This window comes from Crotalus tigris, unplaced genomic scaffold (genome assembly GCF_016545835.1).
Source record: "Crotalus tigris isolate CLP2741 ecotype Arizona unplaced genomic scaffold, ASM1654583v1 scf7180000017614.5298720, whole genome shotgun sequence".
NCBI lineage: Eukaryota > Metazoa > Chordata > Lepidosauria > Squamata > Viperidae > Crotalus > Crotalus tigris.
In genome coordinates, this window is record NW_024096513.1 from 251,881 (window position 1) to 276,560 (window position 24,680).

The 24,680-nt window shown below is 36.1% G+C and overlaps 1 protein-coding gene, 1 pseudogene and 1 gene segment (V, D, J or C); 1 reads left to right on the forward strand and 2 right to left on the reverse strand.

Moving 5' to 3' along the window:
- The first annotated feature begins 2,525 nt into the window (after positions 1-2,525).
- Positions 2,526-3,764, forward strand: LOC120300463. The segment is given in 2 exon segments: positions 2,526-2,629; positions 3,376-3,764. Coding segments are annotated over 2 exon segments (435 nt in total).
- A 4,990-nt stretch (positions 3,765-8,754) lies between these two features.
- Positions 8,755-12,725, reverse strand: LOC120300468 (annotated as a pseudogene).
- A 123-nt stretch (positions 12,726-12,848) lies between these two features.
- Positions 12,849-23,380, reverse strand: LOC120300472 (vomeronasal type-2 receptor 26-like). The gene is made up of 6 exons (XM_039326545.1): positions 22,592-23,380; positions 20,134-20,361; positions 18,867-18,993; positions 16,768-17,674; positions 13,022-13,313; positions 12,849-12,926 (listed from the first exon to the last, which is right to left on the reverse strand). The coding sequence occupies exons 1-6, from the start codon at positions 23,378-23,380 to the stop codon at positions 12,849-12,851; spliced, it is 2,421 nt and encodes an 806-aa protein (XP_039182479.1).
- Positions 23,381-24,680: the final 1,300 nt, after the last annotated feature.

Genomic DNA, 24,680 nt, shown 5'->3' on the forward strand with positions numbered 1-24,680 from the left:
TCCACTCTCCAGGAACAATGGCCAGAGACAGGTGGTAAGGCAGCCTGGGCCTGTACTGAGATAGAAGACAAAACCTGCACCACATTATGCAAATACTGAGTAACTTTTTTCTCTTCTTCATTGACATTCTTGAACCTTCATGTAACAAAAACCTCCCATTTCAAAGAAACAAAAACAACTTTCCAGTTGAGGCCCATATTGACATGGCCTCACCACTAAATGTTGTAAAGCTTTTTTTTTTTAATTTTATCACATATTTGTTTAACTAAAGTATAAATACAACCATCCTGTTGTAGAAAATATTAATCATCCCTTGTGACCCCCCCCTTCAGTGGCTGCTTCTGTGTTCTAGCCATTATTGTTGTTTTTTTCTTTTTTCTTTTCAACATCCCTCTCCCATCTTGCAACATCCACCTCCCATCTTTAGTACATTCTTATTCCTTCAACATTCTAAGGCTTGTGTTAAGGCATACAATTCACACGTTTGGGCTGACCACTTTAATGGCAGTCTCCCTGCTTAATGCATGCAATTCACAAGTCTGTGCAAACCAACTTAAAACAACTTTCCTGTTTCTTTCTTCTATTACCAATTCCTTCCTTCCCTTCTGCCACTCTAGCATAACTTTTCTTTTCTTCTTCCACCAGTATTCAAGACTTCATAAACATACTTGGAGTCAGTGTATATTTTTTTCCTTCTCCCTTTGTCATTTTTACACACTGCTTACATGACTCTAATAGTTGGACAGGTTTTGTCTATCTTAACATATTTCTATTCTGTTTTTTATGGCACTATTTTTGATAGATGGGTCTGCTTTTTCCCTTTTTGTAAAGACAGGTGCGAAAAACAAATTAAATAGTTCTGCTTTCTCCCTGTTGCTTGTCACCTTCTTGCCACTTTTACCCACTAATGGACCAATAATTTTCTTTTTTTTTTTCTTGTTTTTTACATGTTGAAATAAGTTTTTTTTTTTTGTGTTATTTTTGACTTTGGTCGCAAGCCTTAGTTCATTCTGAGCCTTAGCTTTCCTCACTTCATCTTTGCAGGCTCGCACTATTTGCTGATATTCTGACTTAGTTATGTGTCCCTCTTTCCACTTTCTATACTTGTCCTTCTTATCTTTCAAGTGAGCACACCCTCTTTGAGGTCTATGATTTTATGTGTCAGGACATGGTAAAAATAATCTGGTCCTTAGCTTTTCTTAAAAGTAGGTAAAAACAACCTCAGATGAAAAACAACACATGACATATTATACCATGATATTATTTATTTTACAAAAAGAAAACCAAAATGAGAAGGTAAGACCATAGATCACTGTAAAAAAATATAACCATATATAATTTAACAAATTTCTGGGTTTTACAAGTCATCCATTATGGCTACACTTTCATCCAATTAATTCTGAGTTGTGTTTTTTTTTTTTTTAAAAAAAAAAAACTATCTCTTAGAAAAAGACAACTATAAGATGTTAGGCACATGTATGTGTGATTTTTAATCTTGTGAACTTAACCTTCATACAGCCCTTCAGGTATTTCAAAAACTCTTGGTGGTATTATCAATCAAATCTGTTTCTCTTTTATCCTGAAGTTTATGTAAATACAGGCCTAACCTTCCCTCTTTATATGACACCATCTCCCATGATTCTCATCTGTGGCTGGTGAGCAATAGTCAGTGTGCCTGGAACTTCTCCACTGAGAAAGAAAAATGATATTTTTTCTCCAACTCATTTCCATTGAAATGAATGAAAATGAAAGAGAAAGAAGATTCAGTATATTTTAGAATATGGGATATGTTTTACCAATGGCTAGAAAAATGAGATAGAGAGAAATGAATTTAACATGTATTGGTAAGTTAAATGTTGGAAACCCAGACAATATGTTGTTGATAAAATATTAAGCCTTTTTAGAACATGAAAACATTTCAAAAATAGATTACCAGCACACTTACCACCCATTCCTTAATATTAGAAAAATGTTTCTATCCATTTCCAATAGATTATGGTAAAGTAAAGCCGTGTTTAGAATAATTATTTTTTTAAAAAAATATCTCAATATCCCAGTCAGTGTTATTGAGCATTGTTTAATCCATCATGGGGCTGTACCAACAGTATTTGGTTTATTCAATTTCTGGATAATGGAATTGAGTTTGAACCCATTTCCATTCAGTATTGAGATGTTATATTTCATTTTTGATAGGCATTTTATGGAAATTCTATCTGTTTTTCTGCATTCCTTTAAACAGTCCATACTGTTATGAAGAGTGTTTAAGAAAATAAAAGCAATACAACATTTTTTAAAAAAACAAAAAAGTAAAGAAAAATAATCAATAACCACTAAACAATTCCTAGTAGTTAAAGTAATATAATTGAATTGAGTTACCTCTTTGATCAATGATTTCTTTGATCTACAATCAAAGAAATGTGGAGAATAAGAACTGAGAAGTCCTTTTATTAGTAGAGATATGTAAATTCTGATACAGTTTCCTTTTTAAGTGAAGCAGCTTTCTCTACGGGCTAAATGCAGAAACCTTTAGAGTTTATGGAGGTTTGAATGCATTTCACAGAATTCTCCTCTGACTGATCAAAGATGGCTTTTTGGCTAAGCTTGGCATTCTTGCTCACAATTCACAGAGGTAAATTTTCTCATGCAAAAAAAGGATTCTTCTTTTCTGGTTGCAGTTATGCTTATACAACCTATTTGCCCCAGGAGCTGTTGATACAGTTCTACAGAGGAATTATTGAGTCTGTCATTGTTGCTTCTATAACTATCCGGTTTGGTACAGCAACTAAACAGTCTGACGTATAGTTAGGACTGCAGAAAAAATAGTTGCAACCAGCCTGCCTTCCACTGAGGATCTGTATATTGCATGGATCAGAAATAGGGCTGAGAAAATATCTACAAACTCCTCACATCCTGGACATAAGTTGTCTCAATTCCTCCCCTCAGGATGCTGTTATAGGGCATTGTATGCCAAAATAACTAGACCCAGAGGCAGTTTTTCTCTCAAGTGCCATCAGTCTGCTAAATGCCTAATTCTCGGTTAACCCATGTTGTATGGCTGTAACATTATTATTATACTTGTTATGTTCTCTACTATCCCCTCTTATTGGTATCATTATTATGATTATTATTACTCTGTTGCTTTGCATGTACATCAACAGCTTCTGCACCGGAGACAAATTCCTTGTGTGTCTAATCACACTTAGCCAATAAAGCTATTCTATTCTATTCTATTCTATTCTATTCTATTCTATTCTGTTCTGTTCTGTTCTGTTCTACTCTACTCTACTCTACTCTACTCTACTCTACTCTACTCTATTCTATTCCGTCCCATCCCATCCCATCCCATCTCATCCTATCCTATCCTATTCTTTCCAGGTGTCCAATCTGAAGCCCAGTTGGTGGAGTCTGGAGGGAACATGAGAAGGCCTGGACAGTCCCTCCATCTGTCCTGCCAAGGCTCTGGATTCACCTTCAGCAGCAAGTGGATGGTTTGGGTGAGACAGGCTTCAGAGAAAGGATTGGAATGGATTTCTTATATACAACCAAGTTCAGCTAGTATTTACTATTCAGACAAAGTGAAGGGACGCTTCACTGTCTCCAGAGACAATGTCAAAGGCCAGCTGTATCTGCAAATGAACAACCTCAAATCTGAAGACACAGCAGTCTATTACTGTTCAGGCACAGTGAAAGGAAGTGCACATAAATCTTCCTTTCTTCACAGCAGCTGTTCACGTTGCTTCAGAAATAGGAATTTGGATTCATAAATTAGGAGACAAAAGACTGAAGTAAAGTCCTGCTCTTCATACATGTAATTCTAAATGATTGTTTTTAATAGGCACCACTCTTTATAAGAAGTAAAACAGAGCATTAGATTTTCCCTTCACTTGTATATCTGGGGAGGGGAGAGAGAGAGAGAGACAGAGAGAGAGAGAGAGAGAGAGAGAGAGAGAGAGAGAGAGAGAGAGAGAGAGAGAGAGAGAGAGAGAGAGACTTAATGGAATGAATATACAACAACAGTTTCTAAAAAGACTACCTCAGAAAAGATCCCTCAGAATCCAAATCAACTGCATAGCCAACCAGAGACAGCACCAACCCTCAACCAACCTATGCCAGCCCCTCTCCCTGTCCCACCAGCAGTTCACCTCCCAATGACCTTGATCTGGTGTAACCTCCCCATCACAAGATCCATCACAACCCTCTCTCTGATGACTCACACATGACCTATCACAAGACCCTTACTTGACACAAGACCCTTACTTGTCCACACCTGAAGCCCTTATAAACAGAGGAGCACTAACACTGACATTCCCTAAACTCTGCTGAAGATGTTACCTAGCCTGGTAATGAGAAAAGGATTAAAAAGAACTGAAGAATTTGGGATTAAGCTGAGGCATACAGAATATGTGCAGGCCTGAGAAATATGTGTTGATATTGAAGACAATTAGAATTGCAAAGTTATTTTGGAATGGATGGTGAGGGGAAGTTCTATAGAACCCCTTACACGATGTCATCAATGATAAGGCTTTATAATATGATGTCTGACCAAGACTGAAGTAATATCTGTGGTTGCAGCCATGATATTGACACATTATTCAACAATTTCCTTGAGATTATTAAAAATTAAAATAAAAAAATAGTTTTCCCTTGGTGTCAAAATACATTTGGTCCTTCAAGAATCTGAGTATCCAAGTTCCTCCACAGCAACTTTCATTTTCTCTGGCAAATTGAAATGCTTAAATGTTACAATAATTCAATTATGGTAAATTTCAATTATTCAATTGTTTACATCTTTTATGTGCTGTTTACTTATTTCAATTTTAGTGGCTTATGATATTAAAGGAAGGGGACAAATAAAACTGTCTTCTTCCACTGTGGCTAACTAATGAGGATCCTTCTTTCCCAAAAGCTGAAATAGATAATCACTAAAAGCAATAAAGGTCTAGAATCCAGTCTGGATTGGTCACTGGGACCAGAGGTTTAGTCTTTCAAATTTCTGGATTTGTGATGGAGCCCATCCTTGGGAACTTGTGCCTACCAGAATGTGTGCTTTGGGTTATTCTATGCATAGTACTGTATTTTCTGTTGTATAAGATGACTTTCTAAAGTGCGGAAATCAGCGCTGAAGTTGGGGGTCATCTTATACACCGAGTCATCTTATATGCCGGAAATTACGGTAGTTTCCAGCATATAAGATGACTTTCTAGGCATAGAAATCGGCACCAAAGTTGGGGGTCATCTTATATGCTGGGTCGCCTTATACGCCAGAAAATACGGTATTTATGTGATGCCTGGTTGTGTGTGGCTTTTTAGTTGAGGGGTCCTTGGTGATCTCTGAGCTTGTTATCTTGCAGACATTTCACTATCAATGCTAGTAAAGAGTGTTGTTTGCTGTCTGTTTATATTCTGGTGTCTTGCCTGTCTGTGTGGGTGGGGGCAGTCTTAGGGATTCTTTGATTGGGCTATTTACTGATTGCTCTGTGGCAGTTTCTTGATTGGGGTGTTGCTTCCTTGACTGATGGTCTGAAGTTGACCTTGGAGTTAATCTTTGCTGATCTGAGGACTGATTACTGGTGGAGAGGTGCTGGAGTCTGTTTTTCTTGTGAGCTTATTGACTGTCTCTTTTGCATAATCTATAGATGTTGTTAATATAGATGGCCTGTTAGTTGTTGATGGCCAGCTATTAAGTTGTTGGCTGTTTTTTCTCTGTGCTGCCAAGCCCTCAGCTCCTAAATATCTGATACGCACTCCTGTTGACCGACAAGGGGCCCATTTTCAAGACTTCAATCATTTGCCTAGCTATTTTTGTACGAGGAGATCTGAATTCACATTGGAATCCTCACATTGCAATGAACAATTCTGCAGCCACTAAGATTGTTGGCTGAGCAGGTACTGCTAATTTTCTATGTATATTGAAGACATAGAAATTCTTAATTCCACTGATGCTTTGCCCCTTGTTAGTAATTTTGATCATGTGATCATGGAGATGATACAAGTCTGAGGACTAGTTTCTGTAGTTCTAATATTCTGAAATTGTAATCATTTTCTTTGTTGCTCCTTTGAAAACTCACTGAGAATGGCCTCAAGAGAACTTAATTTCTCAAGAAATTTGTCAGGCCCCAGCATATAATATGTGTATATACTGTTTTTGTTCTTTAGACCCATCTAGTGGCTAGGGGGCAAATACCAATCTGTATTGTTTGGATTTTTACCCATCAGCCCTTACTCCCAAAACAAATGCATGCTGGGAAGCCAGACTCCATTTTCTTTAGCATTTGGAAGGAAGCAGATGCACCAGGAAGAATCCAGCCTAATCTATGGCACATGTTTGTCTGAGGAAAAAATCCACATCTCATGCTGTGGTCCATGGAGTACACAAAGGTCACAAAGAGTAGGACAACAACTTAGCAATTGAACAACAACAAAATGAAATATGGAGGAATTGCATTAGACTGCAGGTTAATAAAATGTAGAAGGAAGAAGGGAAACATTTTCTTGGAGCATGACCAAAATTTTCTTTCACTGTTTTGTTCCTTCATGAAATTTATAAACCACAAAAACTGTGTTTTCCAAAATCACTGTAGTGTGTCGATGAGGGGGGATTTATTTAGTTTAATTTTCTAAGAAGTGACTGCTAAATAGGAAATATATCAAAATGTAGATATTTTATGCAAGTGTTTTGTTCCCCACTGAAATTTGTATTTCATTCCCATTATTAACCTGCAAATGAGGATCATCTGGTTAACTTCCCTCAAATTGCACCCACAGAATAAATAAAATCCATTCAGCACATATTTTTATTCCATTTCTATTGTGTTAAATATAAAACAGTGTTAATAAAATGATACTGCTTTGATTATCATCACCATCATCAAAAAAAGAGAAGCAAAATAAAAGAGAAAGAAATCGTGTCAAAAATTATCTTCCAGGCAAAAGAAATCTAAATATGCTAACTCTATTGATTAATCTCATCTCTATGTCAAAAACAATAACAACACCAACATTCAAACACCAAATAGGTGGGGGCAGACTATTGTTGCAAGTCTGATATACTTCATCTACATTGGAGTTACTCAACGTAGTTACAAGGGAACATCCATATATCAGCATTTTTATTCTTTAAAGATTAAATATTATTACTTTGAATCACTATGTATCAAAATCTGCAGTTCTTTTTGTAAGCAATTTCTTTTTATTTATATTGTTTTTTTATTGAAAAGTTTTACAAAAAAATACAAAATATATCCCAAACCCACCCCCCTGACACCCCCCCCCACTTCCCAGAGCTGAATACAGGGTAATAAATATAATAATCATAATCTAACTAACATTAACCAACTATATAGATAAACAAATATAATGTGCTTTAACTCTCTTTTAACACAATTTAAGAATAAACTTAATCATATAAACAAATTAAAATCCTAATATCTAAACAACACAATATCATAAAATTTCCACTATACTAAGCTATTAATAATAATAACAATAATAATACTCTAAAATTTATTCTTAAAATAAATGAAACTTTTTAGTCCTATATTTATTCTGAATGTAATCTATCCATTTTCTCCAAACTGAAATGTATCTTTCTTGTGAATAATCCTTCAAATAAGCAGAAATCTTAGCCATTTCTGCTAAGTTTGACACTTTAAGCGTCCATTCTTCTATGGTAGGCAAACAATCCTTCTTCCAATATTGCCCTATATTTATTTATATTGTTGTGAAACTTGCATACTACATTGTATTGTTTTGACACAATACTATTTATACAATGATGTTTAAAATGATTAGCACACCAGTGCCTGGATAACTTAGGACATTGAGGATTTAAAAAGACAAAAACTATTATAACTATATAAATTATATTTATAATGTTAGTGTTAATAAATGTAAATTACTGTACTTTCCGGCGTATAAGACGACTTTCGAAAGCATTGAAATCGGCGCCGAACTTGGAGGTCATCTTATACGCTGAGTCATCTTATATGCCGGAAATAATGGTAGTTTCCTGCATATAAGATGACTTTCTAGGCATGCAACTCGGTGCTGAAGTTGGAGGTCGTCTTATACGCTGGATTGCCTTATATGCTGGAAAATATGGTATATATTTTTTCCACCCAGAAGTGAATGTAACTTTGAAAAAAAATTCTATAGACTTCATTATAGTATTTGTTGCAAATAAAGATTTTTGTCTTAAGCATTCAGCTTTGAAGTCTGTATTGTCACTTAATGTTCTTTGTACATATTGAAAAAAAGGAGAATTGAAGATAAAGCAAATTTAACTGCAATTAAAATACTGGAAAATAAAGAAGAAAAAAGGGACAAAGAGGAAGGGAAAAAAGAAGAGAAAACAACTATTCAGTTTCTAATGTCCCCCTTTGTGTTTCTCCTTATAAGCCAGGCTGTAAATGTTTATTTTTGCATGGGAACTCTCCTTAAAACCCATAGTTTTAATATCTCATGCATCTTTAACATACTTCACTTCAACCAAAGTTACATTAAAATGCTGTTGATCTCCATCAAAACCAAGCAAGGACCATTACTGTATGTGAATTAAAATATAGTTCATTGCTTTCCTGCAGAGAAGACCATGCTCATCCACAGTTTAGTTCATTCCTTGTACTTTATAAAGAATACTAATTTCAAGTACATAACTGCAGTTGAAGGCACATATCTAATCCAGCAATGAAACTGGACTATCTAAGTCTTCCTGCTGAATGGCTTCCCCATAGGAAAAAAATGTAACCTGGAATCTCAGGTCTTCTTCCTCTTTATCAGTTGTACCTTAGTGTTCAGTTCAGGATGCAATATGATTATATAGCATTTGGGGAAAAAGATGCAACCAAGTAACCCAGCAGTGGAGACTAGGATAGAGAAGATCTCCACAGCTACCATGTATTTTCCGTTACTGCTCAGATACGTTGGCACAAAGCTCAGCCAAACACTGCAAAACACCAACATGCTAAATGTAATGAACTTTGCTTCATTGAAAGTGTCTGGCAACTTTCTGGCGAGGAAAGCTACAGTGAAGCTGATGATGGATAGAAATCCCATATAGCCCAGGACAAAATAAAACATGATGATAGACCCTTCATTGCACTTTGCTATGATCTCTTTGGCTAGTGACTGCATATCCAAATCTGGATAAGGTGTAGAAGTTGTCATCCACACTACACAAATGCCTGCTTGGATAAGGGAGCTTACAAGAATAGTGAAGATAGAAACTTTTCTTCCAAGCCACCTTCTCATGTTAGACCCTGGTTTGGAAGCCATAAAACAGTGGTTCTCAACCTTTCTAATGCCGCGACCCCATAATACAGTTCCTCATGTTGTGGTGACCCCCAACCACTTATACATCACTGGGTGCCAGGGGCGTGGCCAAAGAAAAGGGGGAAAAATGGCGGACAGCCTTGTTTGGCGACCCCCATGAAATGGTCGTTTGACCCCAAATGGGGTCCCGACCGACCCACAAGTTGAGAACCACTGCCATAAAAGCTACAACTACCATGATAGTTTTGGTTAACACACAAGAAATAGCTACTGAGAGGACGATGCCAAAATCAGATTGCTGGAGAAAACAGGTCACCACTTGTTAGGTTTTCCAAGAAATAGCAAAGAAGAAAGGAAGCAGAGGAGGAGGGAAAGGAGGAGAATGTAGGTGAGATCTCGGTTGTTGGCTTTGACAATGGGAGTATTTTGGTATGTAATAAATATTCCAAGTACCAAGACTGTAGTAAAAGAAAAGCAAAAGGCTGCTGAGGAGAGAATAATCCCCAAAGGTTCTGTGTAGGAAAGGAAGGTTATTACTTTAGGAAAGCATCTGTCTCTAGTTCTGCTTGCATAGTGATCTTCTGGACAATGGAAACAATTGACCGTGTCTAAAAAGAGATAAACAGACTTGGATTAATATATGATTGTATGAATATGTTTTCTGTGGAAGCCTCTATCCATTTCTGACAGTGAGAACAATTAACCATAGAATGACTTGCCTTCAGAAGTTGTAGGTGATCCATCACTGGAGGCTTTTAAGAAGAGACTGTATAGCCACTTATCTGAAATCTTATAGGGTTTCCTGCTTGAACAACCACTTGATTAATTTACAGTCTTTATATTTTCTGCTGTCTTTTCCTCTTTCTTTCTCGTCCATTATAAATATGGCCTTCTAAAAGATTCTTGTATTATTATTTAAGTATGCTACTTTTGATTTTCCTTGGTCTTAAAAATTCCGGCAAATTACTTTCACGTATCTATCAAATTTACACATTCTGAAGAACATCATATTGAGAAAGACTATATTAGGAGAATGTTGCTATTGAAGAGTTAGTAATATGAACTTCTATAGTAACCAAAATTAATTAAGAGGAAACAAAGAAGTTCATTCAAGGAAAACTAATGCATTTTTATTTCTTTCATTTGCCAAATTATTGTATAACTTCTATTTTTGGACCATGTACATTCCTCCTACAAACCATTTGTAGTAAAAATCAACCCACCTTCCCATCTTGAAATCATTCTTTCAGGGCACTGGACACAGTCATAGCAGCAAAATTTCTTCCTATCCTTCTTTTTTTTATGATAACCTGGTTTGCAGGAATTTGTGCACACAGAAAGAGGAATCGTCTAACCAGAAAAAAAAAGATGATTGATATTTTAAAATTTTGGAAATGACAATTCAGAATCCAAATGGTCCCATTTTCTTCCTATACTTGATCCATTAGGGTAGGTTGTCTCAAAGGTGCTTTTTCAAAAGGAAACTGGACTATGTTTTTCCTTGAGGAAGAAGACCTTTTGCTTCTCATCCAAGAAGTTTCATCAGTTCTAACTGATGAAGAATTATCAGAACTATCAGAATGGATGAAGTTTTGCTTCTTCCTCAAGGAAAAACATAGTCTAGTTGCCTTTTGAAAAAGAACCTTTGAGACAACCATGATATGAATGATTGAGACTCTCCATAGATATTTGGACAGATCCATCCTAAATTTCCTTCTCCAACAATTGAGCCACTGTAGACTCCTACATGTCATGTCTGATTGTCTCTTCCCCCTGTTCCTCAAGGTCTTCCATACCTTACATTACAAATGAAGACCATCTCTAAGATCAGAACTCATACCTGATTATAAAACTCTGGCCAGAAAATGTTATTTTCGTGGATGGTGAATATTTGTTCTTCAAAATCTTGAGGATTCAGTTCTCCAATTTTCATTCTAATAAAGGAGTTGTTGGGGAATATAATCAAATTGATAATATCAAATTCAGCAACCAGCTCTCTCTTTTCATTAAAAGACACTGTTTCTCCAACTGAGTTGTTAAACCCAGTGCTTGAAAGAACTGGGTGGAGCTAGATGAAAGAGGAAAAGAGAAGTTGATGGATTCAAGAGATATCTCCCGAGGTACTTCAAATATAGAGAATTTTGGGCAAGAATTCTCAGTAGATACAGGTGTTGTATAGTGATGCAGAACTGGAAAAGGGGGCTTTGAAAATGTGTAATTCAAAATAGCCATAACTTTCACTGCTATTTTCTGCAAATAATTGGCCATCTCCAGTCTGACGTTTTCATGAGACTTGCAAGGACAGCTTCTATCCTTCTTCCAAATTACTCTTGGATATTTCCATGAATTGATACACAGCTCAGTGCATTCTTTCACATCCATTTAATTTGTTTGTGACTTTATTACACTGTACCTTACTTCAAGATTTCATTAGGCAATCATACGAAGCAGAAATCTTTCAACTCTTATGCTATATTACCGGAAAATCACAAGTAGTTCCTTTGCATATATACCAAACCCTCTTTTGAATTCTCCTAGACCTTGGAGTGATGTGATACCTCAATGAGTAAAATCACTATGCATCACCTGGACAAAAAGAACTGTTTCAGTTCTGTGGGAGCAAGTTATAGCTTTATAAAGGACTGTTGCTGAAATATTACCTGCCAAGGTTGGAGATCATGAAAACTTTGGCTTCCCACTATTTCTCTGTATGGAGATCTAGATGATAACATAGCATGTAGAGCATGTGCTATGGAATAGACTGCATTGTACACACTGTAACTGTGACCAGTCATGCTCGTCTCAAAAACAGGGCTAGGAAGATCTCCTAAGTTCTCGTTGCCATTGCATATCCCATTAACATCATCTGCTTCTTGCAAATTTGGAAGTGAACACTCGAAGGCTTGCTCCCAGAATTTCTTCAGAAAGCCACCTCCATCTTTCTTAAAAGGCTTTATGTTCTGAAGATAGGCTTGAAACCCTAGAGGCTTATTTTAATGAATAGAGAAGGAAATAGTCCCTTGGAAAATTCTAAAAAAATTACGAGTAATGAAGGATGTGACTATAAAATCAATCTGGAAAGTTGTAATCCATACCTTTCCAAGAGATATGTTTGCTCCATATTGAAGATCTGCTAGAGGCACTAAAGTACTCAGCCACAGAAGAGTCATACTTTCACCATAAATGATGCATGCTCTAGCTTGCCTATCCATGAATGTTTGATAGATAATTGATGCCATATCTCCAAGTTCATCAAGTGGAAGAAAGAGACCTTGTTTAGGGAGCATTCTTCTGAAAGCAGAACAGATTCCATTTTCATGCAACATCTTTTCCAAGATGTCCAAGAATTGTTCGCCTGTGTCATCATCCACAGCAAGGAGCCCAACCCATGTCCATCTGAAATGTAGAAGCAATTGGACCATACCCTTATACAGGAGACTTTCGTTTGGGACCATGCAATAAAAGGAAAGAGGATAAGTTTTGTCTTCTGAGGCAAATGAACCATAACTAAGCTAAAAAGAAATGTAAGATTTTTTTAAAAAAAATGATACATGAAAAAAAAAACAAGGAACATCCATTTACTTTACTTCAGAAACTACATTTGGATAATCAATCCATGAATTAGTCACTCTCTTCATCAGTTCTTCCTGCTCTTTCTTAAAATCAATATAACCCTAAACCTAACCCAATATAACAGGAAAAGGAATGCAATTATGGCACATTAAAAATATTAGTCAACATTAGTTTTTACCTGTGGAATCTTGTAGAGATTTAAGAAGTCTGCCATATGGGTTGAGATGTCCAAACTCATTCTGCCAATGACAGCTATAAGATGTCTTTCTGGATCACATTTGTAATTTGGGAGGAATCTCTGTGATTTGAAAAGCAGGTCAAGGGTGGTCCAGTAGGTCATACGTGCATCATAATAGCTATCATATATGTGAAATCCTAGTGTTAGATTTGGCAAGATGTTTGCATTTTCATTGATCTCATTCACAGCAAATGCCAAAGTCAGAACATGCTGATAGAACTTTGTCACCATCCTGCAAAGACAAGTATATGGCCAAATAATGCAGGGCTGAAAGAAGTAGAATTTCTAGACTATTTGTTTACAAAAAAAATACTGGGTTGAAGAAGAATTAAAATGTATAATAGTTGGAGAAAATAGGCAGAGAGATCTTGTTGACTCATTTTCAAAGCATTAGAAAAAGGGATCATCCAATGAGAGTGGGTATCATTGGAATCAAAGATATAATTGGAAGGCAATATAGAACAGAGTCAGAGAAGGCATTCTTTTACATAACATAACATGTACCTGAATAGTAAGATTAATTTATTACATGATCTGGTGACGACTACTGAATATGGTAGCATCTCAAAATAAATTCATGGAGGCCAGCTACGCAAGGAGGCTATTTTCCTTTTGAATAATCATGAAGATTTATGATTTAGAAAACTTTCTAAGCAACTTTTTATAACCATTAATGAAATATGGTGAACACATTTTCAAAACCTGAGAACTGAACATGCTTATGTATTACTTGTTCAATGCCAAAAGCTATATTTGGGCCTTGAGTTGGATGGGAAGGATGACCTCCATTCATTTATGTATATATTTATTGATCAAATTTATCAGCCACCCAGTTCATGATTCAGGCAACTCAGAGCACGAATCAGGTATGCAGTGGCAGAATAAGTAGAACCAAAATTGAATGCAATGTAACTTATATTAAAATCTAAATAATTACATATAGCTGATTTTCCCTAGTTCATGATGCTTTTAATTATTTTCCCCATCAAGGATGGTGGTGAAGTGCTTTTAATGTAGATCATTTCAGATGGGTTGTATTAAAAAGAAGAATGAAAGAAGAAACAAAGAAGCAATAAAATGGGAATATGAATAAGAACAAAGAGGATGTGGTGAAAATTTGAAACCAGTGATAATAATGATGACGGAAGTATTACATAATATAAATTGAGAATACAGCTGTTCTTATTAAAATTGTGGGGTATTATACAGTGGCCTTTCAGTCAAGTTCAGATTATCTGTGTGGAGTCATCCATGAAGTTTTCTTGGCATAATACCGAAGCAGATCTTTAGATATTTTCTTTTTAACCTTTTATCCTTTGTATTCCCTGGCACCCCCTATCTAAGCCCTAACCAAGACTGACCATCTCATCTTCTGTGGTTTTCCATTTTGCCTTATAAAAGGAAAAATCCACAAATCACATCCTAGTCATTCCAGCATATTACTGAAATTCCAAGCTCAAATTCCAAGAAAAATACATACAGAGAGAGAGAGAGAGAGAGAGAGAGAGAGAGAGAGAGAGAGAGAGAGAGAGAGAGAGAGTGAGAGGGAGAGAGATAACCTTACACTGCAAGTTCAATATCTAGGTCCACATAAGGATATCGCTCAAAGTTAACTGCAGGGAAAAAGCAAATTATTTGAGAAGCCATGCCACCAATATTGAGATCCCCAGGTTTATGCCATTCATGAGGAACCGGTTGCACCTCAAGCAAAGGACAGTTCTTGCTGGACTTTGTGCATGATATTTGGGGCAACAGCAGGAGCAATATTACTAACATCAGAGCCCATGAGAAGACCTTTTCTCTGGACGTAGCCATTGCTGCCTCATCCCTTGCATTGGCCACTTTCACCTAAGTTGCACTGAAAGGGTGAAGACCTGGCTTGGAAAAGGGTCTCAACCTTAACCTGAATATCAACATCCTTGAGAATGCATTAGTCCCTGAATGAATGCTGCAGAATAATTTGAAGGAACCGTAGTTATGTGTTACAGAACTGTGTCTCTGTTCTGCTCATGATTATGGCTATGACAGATAAAACCTGGGGGAATTTGTTAATCACATCTTAAGCTGAAGAAGAAATGGTTTGTGGTTTCTGTATTATTTTCCAGAAAGTTGTTGGCATTGTGCCAAAGCAAATTAATGGTTGAAAATTTCAAGGATCATAATTTGGCCTCAGGGCGTATACTTGACAGCTAATTATTTTTTTCCCATTCTTATCTCTTCTTTTTCTTTCTGTTTGTTTTCAGGCAGAGAGTTGGGAAATAAGAATTGAAATAATATATGTATCTAAAGTTGTGTAAGGAAGGTAAATCATATATGTGTAATAATGTTATCACTCAATTGGCATGACTTAGGAATGTGCATCTGATATTATGACACCATAGCAACCCACCATAACAGACTTGTCTTCATCTTGACATTATCATGGTTTTTATTATCAACATATTTCATTTTTAGGATTTTAGCTATCTTTCATCTGCTTATTTGAAATGTTATTCTACAAATTAAATTTCAGGTTTAGATTGTCCAAATTTAAAATCTTTGAAAACACAAAGCAACCACTTATCTTTTTATTCACAGACCAAAAGGCAGTGCACCCTTACTCAGCAACTACTGATTCAAGCACATTTCTTTCTCATTCTAAAACTAATAAACACAATAAGTCTTTGGATCTGGTTTCATGTACAGTATGGATTTGATATCAATCAATCAATAAAGTTTCCTATATATGTAAACATTTTTTCTCAGAAGAATCATTAACACACTGACACACACACATAAACTGAAATATATACAAATGCTGTTATTTATTTATTATTTATTTATTTCCTTGTTTATTATAACTTTTTTGTATCATCTCTTCTTTAGAAATGAAATATGAGAAAGCTATCAACAATATGTAAATCAACTCAGGTTATAATGAAAAATATAATCTAAAGCAATTTAAATGTTGCCAAATAAAAGCAGCACATGAGACCAGTAAAATCTCATGTAAGATATTATTCCAGATCTTAAGAAACCAAATCTCAATTGGTCATCTCACTAGGGCAGAAATATAAATTCATTTTCAAAAATATTAGATTCATGTTAAAGTTTTGAAAGTTATTTTTGATATTTTTTGAACTACAGTTATGAGTGATTTAGCAGCAATGCTAACAATGAAAAAATATTTCCTAAAAATATTCCATCAGAGATTACATTATGACATCCTCGTAAAGGTCAAAAAGATAACCATCTTAATTACAGTAAGTAGCAGGACAGCATGAAACTCATCAATCTTTTTAACAAAGGAATTGACTTACACATGAATATAATTTCTGTTCAAATTTGCTTTTCACCAATAGAAACAAATAAGGGTTCAAATAAAATTTCCACCAGTTAGCTCAAGTGGTAAAAAAAATGCAATTCAGAGTTCCTATCCAACAGTTAATTCTTTACGTGTCATCCCAGTCGTCACTCTATAGGTTCAGTAGGATTTACTAATGAATAATTTTACAAAGAATTTTGCATTAGAAAGTGGTTCTTTGTTGAAACTTGCAATTATATAATTAAAGAAAAGTACTTTATTATATTTATTTTTTTATATATTTGTTGGGTGATCTCAAATAATAAACGATTAGCAGATATACTGGTTATGAAAGTGAGTTATTTGATGTCAATCATAACATAAGGCAATAGGATGCAATTACATTGGTTTATTATTTGTCCTTATCAATCCCTCCTTATTATTCAGCTCAGGTCTCAGCAGGATAATATAAACTTTTGGAGAAAAGATACAGAATAATAAGGCAGCCCCAGAGGCCAAAATGGAAAAGATCTCCACAGCTACCATATATTTGCCTTTAGTGCTCAAATAAGTTGGGATAAAAGTTAGCCAAACACTGCAAAACATGAGCATGCTAAAAGTGATGAATTTGGCTTCATTGAAAGCATCTGGCAGATTTCTAGCTAAGAAAGCCACTATGAAGCTGATGATGGACAGAAGTCCCATGTAGCCTAAGACAAAGTAAAACATAAAGGTAGAGCCTTCATTGCATTCTGCTATCATCTCGCTTGGCAGGGATTTCATGTCCAACCTGGGGTATGGAGGAGCAATGGCAAGCCATACAGTGCAAATGTTAGCTTGAATGAGAGAGCAGAAAAGGATAATGGTGTTGGCCAGACTTTTTCCCACCCACCTCCTCACATTGGATCCTGGTTTAGTGGCCATGAAAGCAAGAACCACAGTGCTGGTTTTGGCCAACACACAAGAAACTGCTACAGTAAAGATGATACCAAAAGCAACATGACGAATGAGGCAAGTGACTTTGTGGGGATGGCCAAGGAATAAAAGAGAGCAGAGGAAGCAGAGCAGGAGAGAGGAAAGAAGAATATAGGTGAGTTCTCGGTTATTGGCTTTGACTATGGCGGTATCACTGTGTTTAATAAAAGTAATAAACACCAAGACCGTGACCAGTGAAAAACAAAGGACAATTGAGACTAAACCCATTCCTAATGGTTCTTCATACGAAAGAAAGGTTATTATTTTGGGGAAACAGCTGTCATTGCTCTGGCTTCGATACTGATCATCTTGGCACTGCATACATTCATCCGTGTCTGAAAAGAAAAGGGAGAAAAATTGTCAAGAAAAATAAGTGTATCTATTAGACTTTAACTGGATCAGAACCCAAATGAAAACAGCTTACTTCATAATAAGAACAGAACAGAACAGAACAGAACAGAATAGAATAGAATAGAATAATATAGAATAGAATAGAATAGAATAGAATAGAATAGAATAGAATAGAGTAGAGTAGAGTAGAGTAGAGTAGAGTAGAGTAGAGTAGAGTAGAGTAGAGTAGAGTAGAGTAGAATAGAATAGAATAGAATAGAATAGAATAGAATAGATTTATTCGCCAACTGTGATTTGACATATAAGGAATTTGTCTCCAGTGCATAAACTCACAGTGTATATATTAGCAGCAAGTAATACATCATAGATGATACATCATAGTTACAATCATTAATCGTAAGTTACAAACAACAACTGATAAAGCATAAGAATCCAATCCGATGGTGACAGCATGGGGAAAAAACCAAATTTATGTCTAATTGTTTAAAGCAGCATCCTGAGGGGAGAAGTTGAAATAGATTATGTTTAGGATATGAGGGTTCTATAAGTATTTTCTCAGCCCTCTTTTTTGGTTCATGCAGTATACAGATTCTCAATGAAGGCAGGCTGGTTGTGATTGCTTTTTCTACAGTCCTAACTATTCATTGTTTTTGGTTACTGTTCCAAATCAGACAGTTATATAGGAACCATTGTAATAAAATATCATACTGACTGTCAGAAAATGGAAGAGTATGTTGAGCCTCTTAGGCTGTGTCTGTTATTGAATTGGAAGCCAAATCAAGACAGCTCAGTTGAATGCCATGGAGGAGCCATCAAAGTTCCATGTCTTTATTTTCAAAGACAAGCCACCACCTGTGATGGAATACCAGACTGACTCTCAGAGTGATATCAGAATCTCAACAAATGCTACAAAAAAAAAAAAAAAAAAAAACCCAAAAACAACAACAACAACAACGACGACAACAATATAATTTACTAGATTTTATCATACTTAAGTAGAAGTAGATAGAATATCTGGATGACTTTCACAACTATTTTACTGTTTTTTTTCCAAAAGTACGCCCTCCCCAGAAAGTAACTCCCAGCTGATTTTTTGGGGGGTTGGGCCTAATATAATGCAGGGAAACAAAAGGAGTTTGTGAGGGGGAGTCAATCAATCAATTCTACGTCACTTACCTGTCTTGTTTGAGATCTTTCCTTCTGGACAAGGTGAACAGTCATAGCAACAAAATTTCTGCCCTTCCTTCTTTCGTTTCTGAAACCCCGGTGGGCATGAGTCACTACACACAGAAATAGGACATACCTGTCCATAAAAATCAAAAGAGTTGTAAGGAAGTTGATAGCATTTAGTTATTGTGGGGGGCATACACAACTGAAAATCAGGAAATAGGTAATTGGTCAGCATAGATGAGCATATGTGTAGTATATACTATAATGTAAGCATGTTTTTTAAAGTGGACTCAAATTGTATTATGTTTCTATTTAAATATATATTGCTTTCAAAATATTGTTACTAGAAATAATAGTAATATTTAATAAAGCAATAACAATACTGAATTTATACTAGCACTGCAATCAGAATGGACAACTCGTCTTGGCCAACTCACCCTGGCCAACTCATCCTGGTCATCTCACCATGGGACAATTTGCTGGAGGACAATTCAGCACAGGATAAATGAAGAGAGGGACAAATAGAATTGCAGCTCACCCCAGCCTTGAAGACTTCTAACTTGAGAAGGTTCAAACCTAAAGCAAGACAAGACCAGCTGCAATTCACTTGTCCCTCTCTTGAATTATCCTACATTGAATTGTCCCACAGTGAGCTGTCCTTTGGAGATTTGTCTGTTGCCAATTAACCAATGTCAACAGTAAAAATTTGGCAGCCATAATGTGCCTTATTGTTTTCATCTTGTCATTAGAGTAAGGGAGAGAGGGAGAGACGAGGCTTTGAATGGGCTAGTTAGAGAAATGAAACCTCTCCAGTTCTGCAGACATTTGCTGAAACACAGACGTGTGGAAACTTTTTGAGGACATTCTAACCTTGCGGATGAAGATAACAGAAGGTTCTCAAAACAACAGAAAGGGGTTTACATGCACCACATGGACAGCTGGGAGATTTGGCTGGGAATGTCATTGTTATATGCTTTGGGTAGATATCTTGGGATTTTAGAGTTAGTTTTCCTTCACCTATGCTATGTCATGTATTCAATAAAACAGCAAGAACTTCAGAAATGAAAAAAATCCGGGACTTTATTTTGGATACTCAAGCTGGACATTGACAACCAGAGTGAGACAGCTGGGGCTAGTCAACCATGGTGAATTGTCCTAGACCCCACTGCTATATCTTTTGGCATGGACAAAGTTTACAGTAGTGGAAATGTGTAACCACCAATGGTTTGTCTTATTGAAGTTAAATCTGTCAAGGAAATCTAAGAATGCATACCTGATTAAAGGAGCTTGGCCATTCAATAATTTCATCATCTATGAAGAATTGTTCTCTTTCAAAAGCCATTGGTTCCAACCATCCAATTTTGACTTTACGGAAGGAGTTATTTGCAAATAAAATCATGTGCATTATATCAAATCCAGCAACAATTTCTCTTTTTCCATTAAAATTAATGTTCTCTCCTGCTGAATTGTTAAATGATATCCCTTGAAGAAATGCATGTAACTGGAAGGAGGGAAAAAATAGTAGAGGGATAATAAAATTAAGTGTACAATGTCATTTCATGACATGTTGGAAGCAATTAAATTCAACACAATTTATTCTAGGAGATTATTTTATGTATGATAGGATGATCTCAAAGATCTCTTTCTAATTGCCAAATTCTGCTATGTACCATCAAGCTACGCTGTCAGAATTTCATTATTATCGAACAATGGGACAAACTCAAAAACATCTTTGGGTACAGATGAAGTAGATACTTTAATTAATTTTGTGGGCAATTTAATTTGATGCAATTTATGGACAGTCTTTGACCCTGATACATATTGTTGCTTTTATCTGTGATTGTTATATCAGTGATTTATCAAATGCAAGCACCATACACATGAATTCCAGTTACCATTGCTGTCTATAGAATTATAAGTTCAAAAAAGGATAAATTTAGAAGAGAGGGAGGGAGGGAGGGAGGGAGGGAGGGAGGGGGGAGGGAGGAAGGAAGGAAGGAAGGAAGGAAGGAAGGAAGGAAGGAAGGAAGGAAGGAAGGAAGGAAGGAAGGAAGGAAGGAAGGACCAATGTACGAAAATAGCTAAGTCCAGCAGGCAAGAAATTTAAGCTGTAGCCCCAACCCTGTCTCAGAAATTGAAATGGATGCAATACTTCACTTAGATCTTAAGAGTTATTCCCTTCTATTCACAAATAGACAATCCTCTCTTGCGAGTTAAGATATAAGTCTCCTCCCAATTCCTGATTTCCAGTAACAGAGTGACAGATGGCTTATAAAAGTGAAAGCCATTCTGTTAATAAGATATTTTAGAGAAATGTTCTTAATATATAATTGTTTTCTGCTGACATGGGCTGCTATGGCCTTAAGAATGGATTCTCTCTTTCTCTCTCTCTCTCTCTCCCTCCCTCCCTCCCTCCCTCTCTCTCTCTCTCTTTCTCTCTCTCTCTCTCTCCTCCATAAATGCCACAGGACTTTAATTGGTGTTAGGAGGAATCTATCTATCTATCTATCTATCTATCTATCTATCTATCTATCTATCTATCCATCCATCCATCCATCCATCTATCCATCTACCCATCTATCTCAAAATTTGGGTATTGTAGAGCAAACAAATTGTTCTACATCCTTTTGGAGTCCGATCTATTTTTAATTTTCTATAATAAAACTGAAAGAGATGGTCATTTTTAACACCATTTGTGCGCTTAAGACTCTGTGAAGTGAAATTGTTGGCAACCAGGAAAGGAGGGGGAAAGGAAGACAGGAAAATGGTAGTAAATTTCCATCAAATTTTGGTTTATTTTTCTTGCAAGATTAATAAACAGAACAAAAAAAAAAATACTGTGAGAAGACATTGCATAAAAAAGTCAGAGATTCCCCCCCCCCCCAGAACTTTGTTTTTTTCTCATTCGGCAGATAAATGTACAAATTGGAAATTTCCACTGGTTAGACCAAAATTCTGGATTATTCATTGATTCTTAAAATTATTTGCCTCCCATCTCACCATCATGTGACTCTGGGTGGCTTAATATTATCTTGTATTATTAATTCATATATTCAGTCTGTTTCCCTATACTGCTTTTCTATTCCTAGTTCTATAAGGTTTTAAAATATTGTTTCACTATTTTCAATTCTATTACATTCTATTTTAACCATTCATTAAAATATAGCTGCTGGACAACAAATATTTATCTATGATAGCTGATAGTGATTACAGATTACAGTCTTCATTAATAACTGCCTCATTTACTAAATATTTACAGTTACAATAATGCTAAAATATTACTTTGCCACCAGTTCTCAAATTTACAACCTTCAGAAGTCTGTAAAGCAAAGGAAAGTTGAAGTAAGATCATATTGATTGTTTTCCTTAACATCCAAGTTGCAGTCCCAATTGTGGTCGATAATGAAGACTGCCTTTATTAATTAGTGATCAAAATATTTTTTCTCTAATAAGGCAAGCATTTGGTTTGTTATAAAAGCAAATAATGGACATAAGTCCCCAGGATGCAATTATTAATTCTAATCATCAATGTATATTTCATTGATGATTGGATACATTGATATGCTAGTTATTTTCTGGCAGCAGGATCATTGAAATTATCAGAGATTAGGCAACCATTTGTCTGGGATGATATAGGGTTTCCTGCCTGAGCAGGGGATTGGACTAGAAGACCTCCAATATCCCTTCCAACTCTGTTATTTGGTTATATCATTCTGTTATGGGAATATTACCTGCCAAGGTTGCATGTCTTCAAACTCAGATCTTTGCTCCCCCATTCTTACTCTGTATTTAGTCTTTGATGAATGCATTGCGTGAAGAGCATGGGCTACCGCATAGACAGCATTGTAAATACTGTAGCTGTGGCCATTCATTCTCACTTCAAAAACAGACTGAGGAGGCTTAGCCAGGTTCTCCTTCCCAGTACATAGTTCATCCTGCTCCAATGATTCCCCAGAATTTGGAAATGAACATTCAAAAACCTGTTCCCAGAACAACTGGACAAAACCATCACCTTCAGGCTTGTATGGATTTTTCTTCTGAAAATACATCTGGAATTCCTGAGGTTGTTTGGAATGAATTGCCAAGGATATGGCACCCTGGAACATTTGAAAATCCATCCGTCTGGTCACTCCTGTTACTGCAAATACCATCTGAGCTGTCATGATCCACACCTTCCCAAAATATGCATGATCAGAAACTAGAAGAATATTATAGTTAATTAACCACATAAGATTCATGGTATCTCCATAGATGATAAATGCTCTGGCCCTCTGATCCATAACAGATACATGGAGATTTCCAAATGTACCCATATCATCACTGGACAAGACACGGCCTTGGCGTGGAAACACCTGAACGAAGGCTAAACAGATTCGATACTGGGAAAACAATGCTTCCATGCTTTGCAAGAAATATTTTCCACTATCATCATCTCCTGTAAAAAGACCCACCCATGTCCAGCCAAAGTGTAGAAGCAAACGGATAATTCCCATGTACTGGTTTTCATCATTTGGGACCATGCGATAAAAAATAGGATCCTTGGGTTTTACAGTGTCCTCGGGAGCAAATGATCCATATGTGAGCTTAAAGGTAAAGTGCATGGTGCATTTTCATAAATCAATCATACCTGCAGAAATGAAATTCCTACCTTTCAATTTCCCTTTGCTAAAATTAAAAATTTTGCCTTTACCTATTTAACAGAGATGGAGAAATATGAACAACTTGAATTAGAAAGAAGGGTTCTGAACCTCTCTAATCCTCCCAGGAGTCCTTACTTCTCAAATTGTCTAAGCTTAATTTCTTTTATTTTCTAGCTTCTCTTTTATATTTAAAAACCACCCGTGTGATGAATATAACATTAATAAAAGTAGCAAAAGCTGGTCCCTGCAGATATGCATCATCCTCACCTGTGGAATCTTGTAGAGTCCCAAAATGTCTGCCATGTGAAAAGAGGTGTCAGATGCAAGACCTCCCAGAACAGCAATTAAGTTTTTAGGGAGTCCACATGCATAATTAGGAAGAAAATGGTGCAATTTAAAGAGCAAATTGAGAAGATTGTAATAGGTCATCCTCTGATCATAGTAGGTGTCATAGATGTGGAATCCCACTGTGATATTTGGCAAAATTGTTGGTGACTTATTGATTGTATTTACAGCAAATGCCAAAGCCAAAGAATTCTGGTAGAACTTGGTCAGCATCCTGCAAATAGAGTTGCAAGGCTTTTTACATATGAAATTAATCATCTTGACCAGCACAACTCTTGGGCTGATGCAATGTGATCAGAATTATGAAGATGAATTAAGGTTAAGACTAACAGAATAACAGAGTTGTAAGGGACTTTGGAGGTCCTTTAGTCCAGCCCCCTGCTCAGACAGAAAACCCTATACCATCCCAGACAAATGGCTGTCCAGTGTCTTCTTAAAAACCTCCACTATTGGAGCACCCACAACTTCTGGAGGCAACTCATTCTACTGATTAATGGTTCTAAGTGTGAGGAAATTTCTCCTTAGTTCTAGGCAGGTTTTCTCCTTGATTAGTTTCCATCTTAATGGATGGAAAAGAGGGGAGCAGATAAAGTGAGAGTGCTTTCAATATATGCATTATGAAATTCAACTGAATAGGAATCAATATTTAAAAATCAGTGAAATACCTCCAACCACAATACATGTGATATGAAAAGTCTTTCCTGAACACACAAACCAAATGAGCAATTCTCAGGGAAAAGATTTCCAATCCTGTAGTCAATGACTTTCCAAAAACTAAACCATGCCCTACTATTATTAAGCTATAGGAAACATTTTTCTAAAAGAAAAATGTGTC

What these genes read in the sequence shown, in the direction of transcription:
- LOC120300472 (XM_039326545.1), bottom strand. Translation starts at nt 23,380, where the DNA reads ATGGTCCCAAATGATGAAAACCAGTACATGGGAATTATCCGTTTGCTT. An exon ending in AAAGATCTCAAACAAGACAG is followed by an intron (nt 17,675 to 18,866) that starts GTAAGTGACGTA and finishes TTTTCTTTTCAG; the next exon opens with ACACGGATGAATGTATGCAG. An exon ending in AGGACAAATAATAAACCAAT is followed by an intron (nt 13,314 to 16,767) that starts GTAATTGCATCC and finishes TTGTCTTTGCAG; the next exon opens with GATGGTGACAAAGTTCTATC.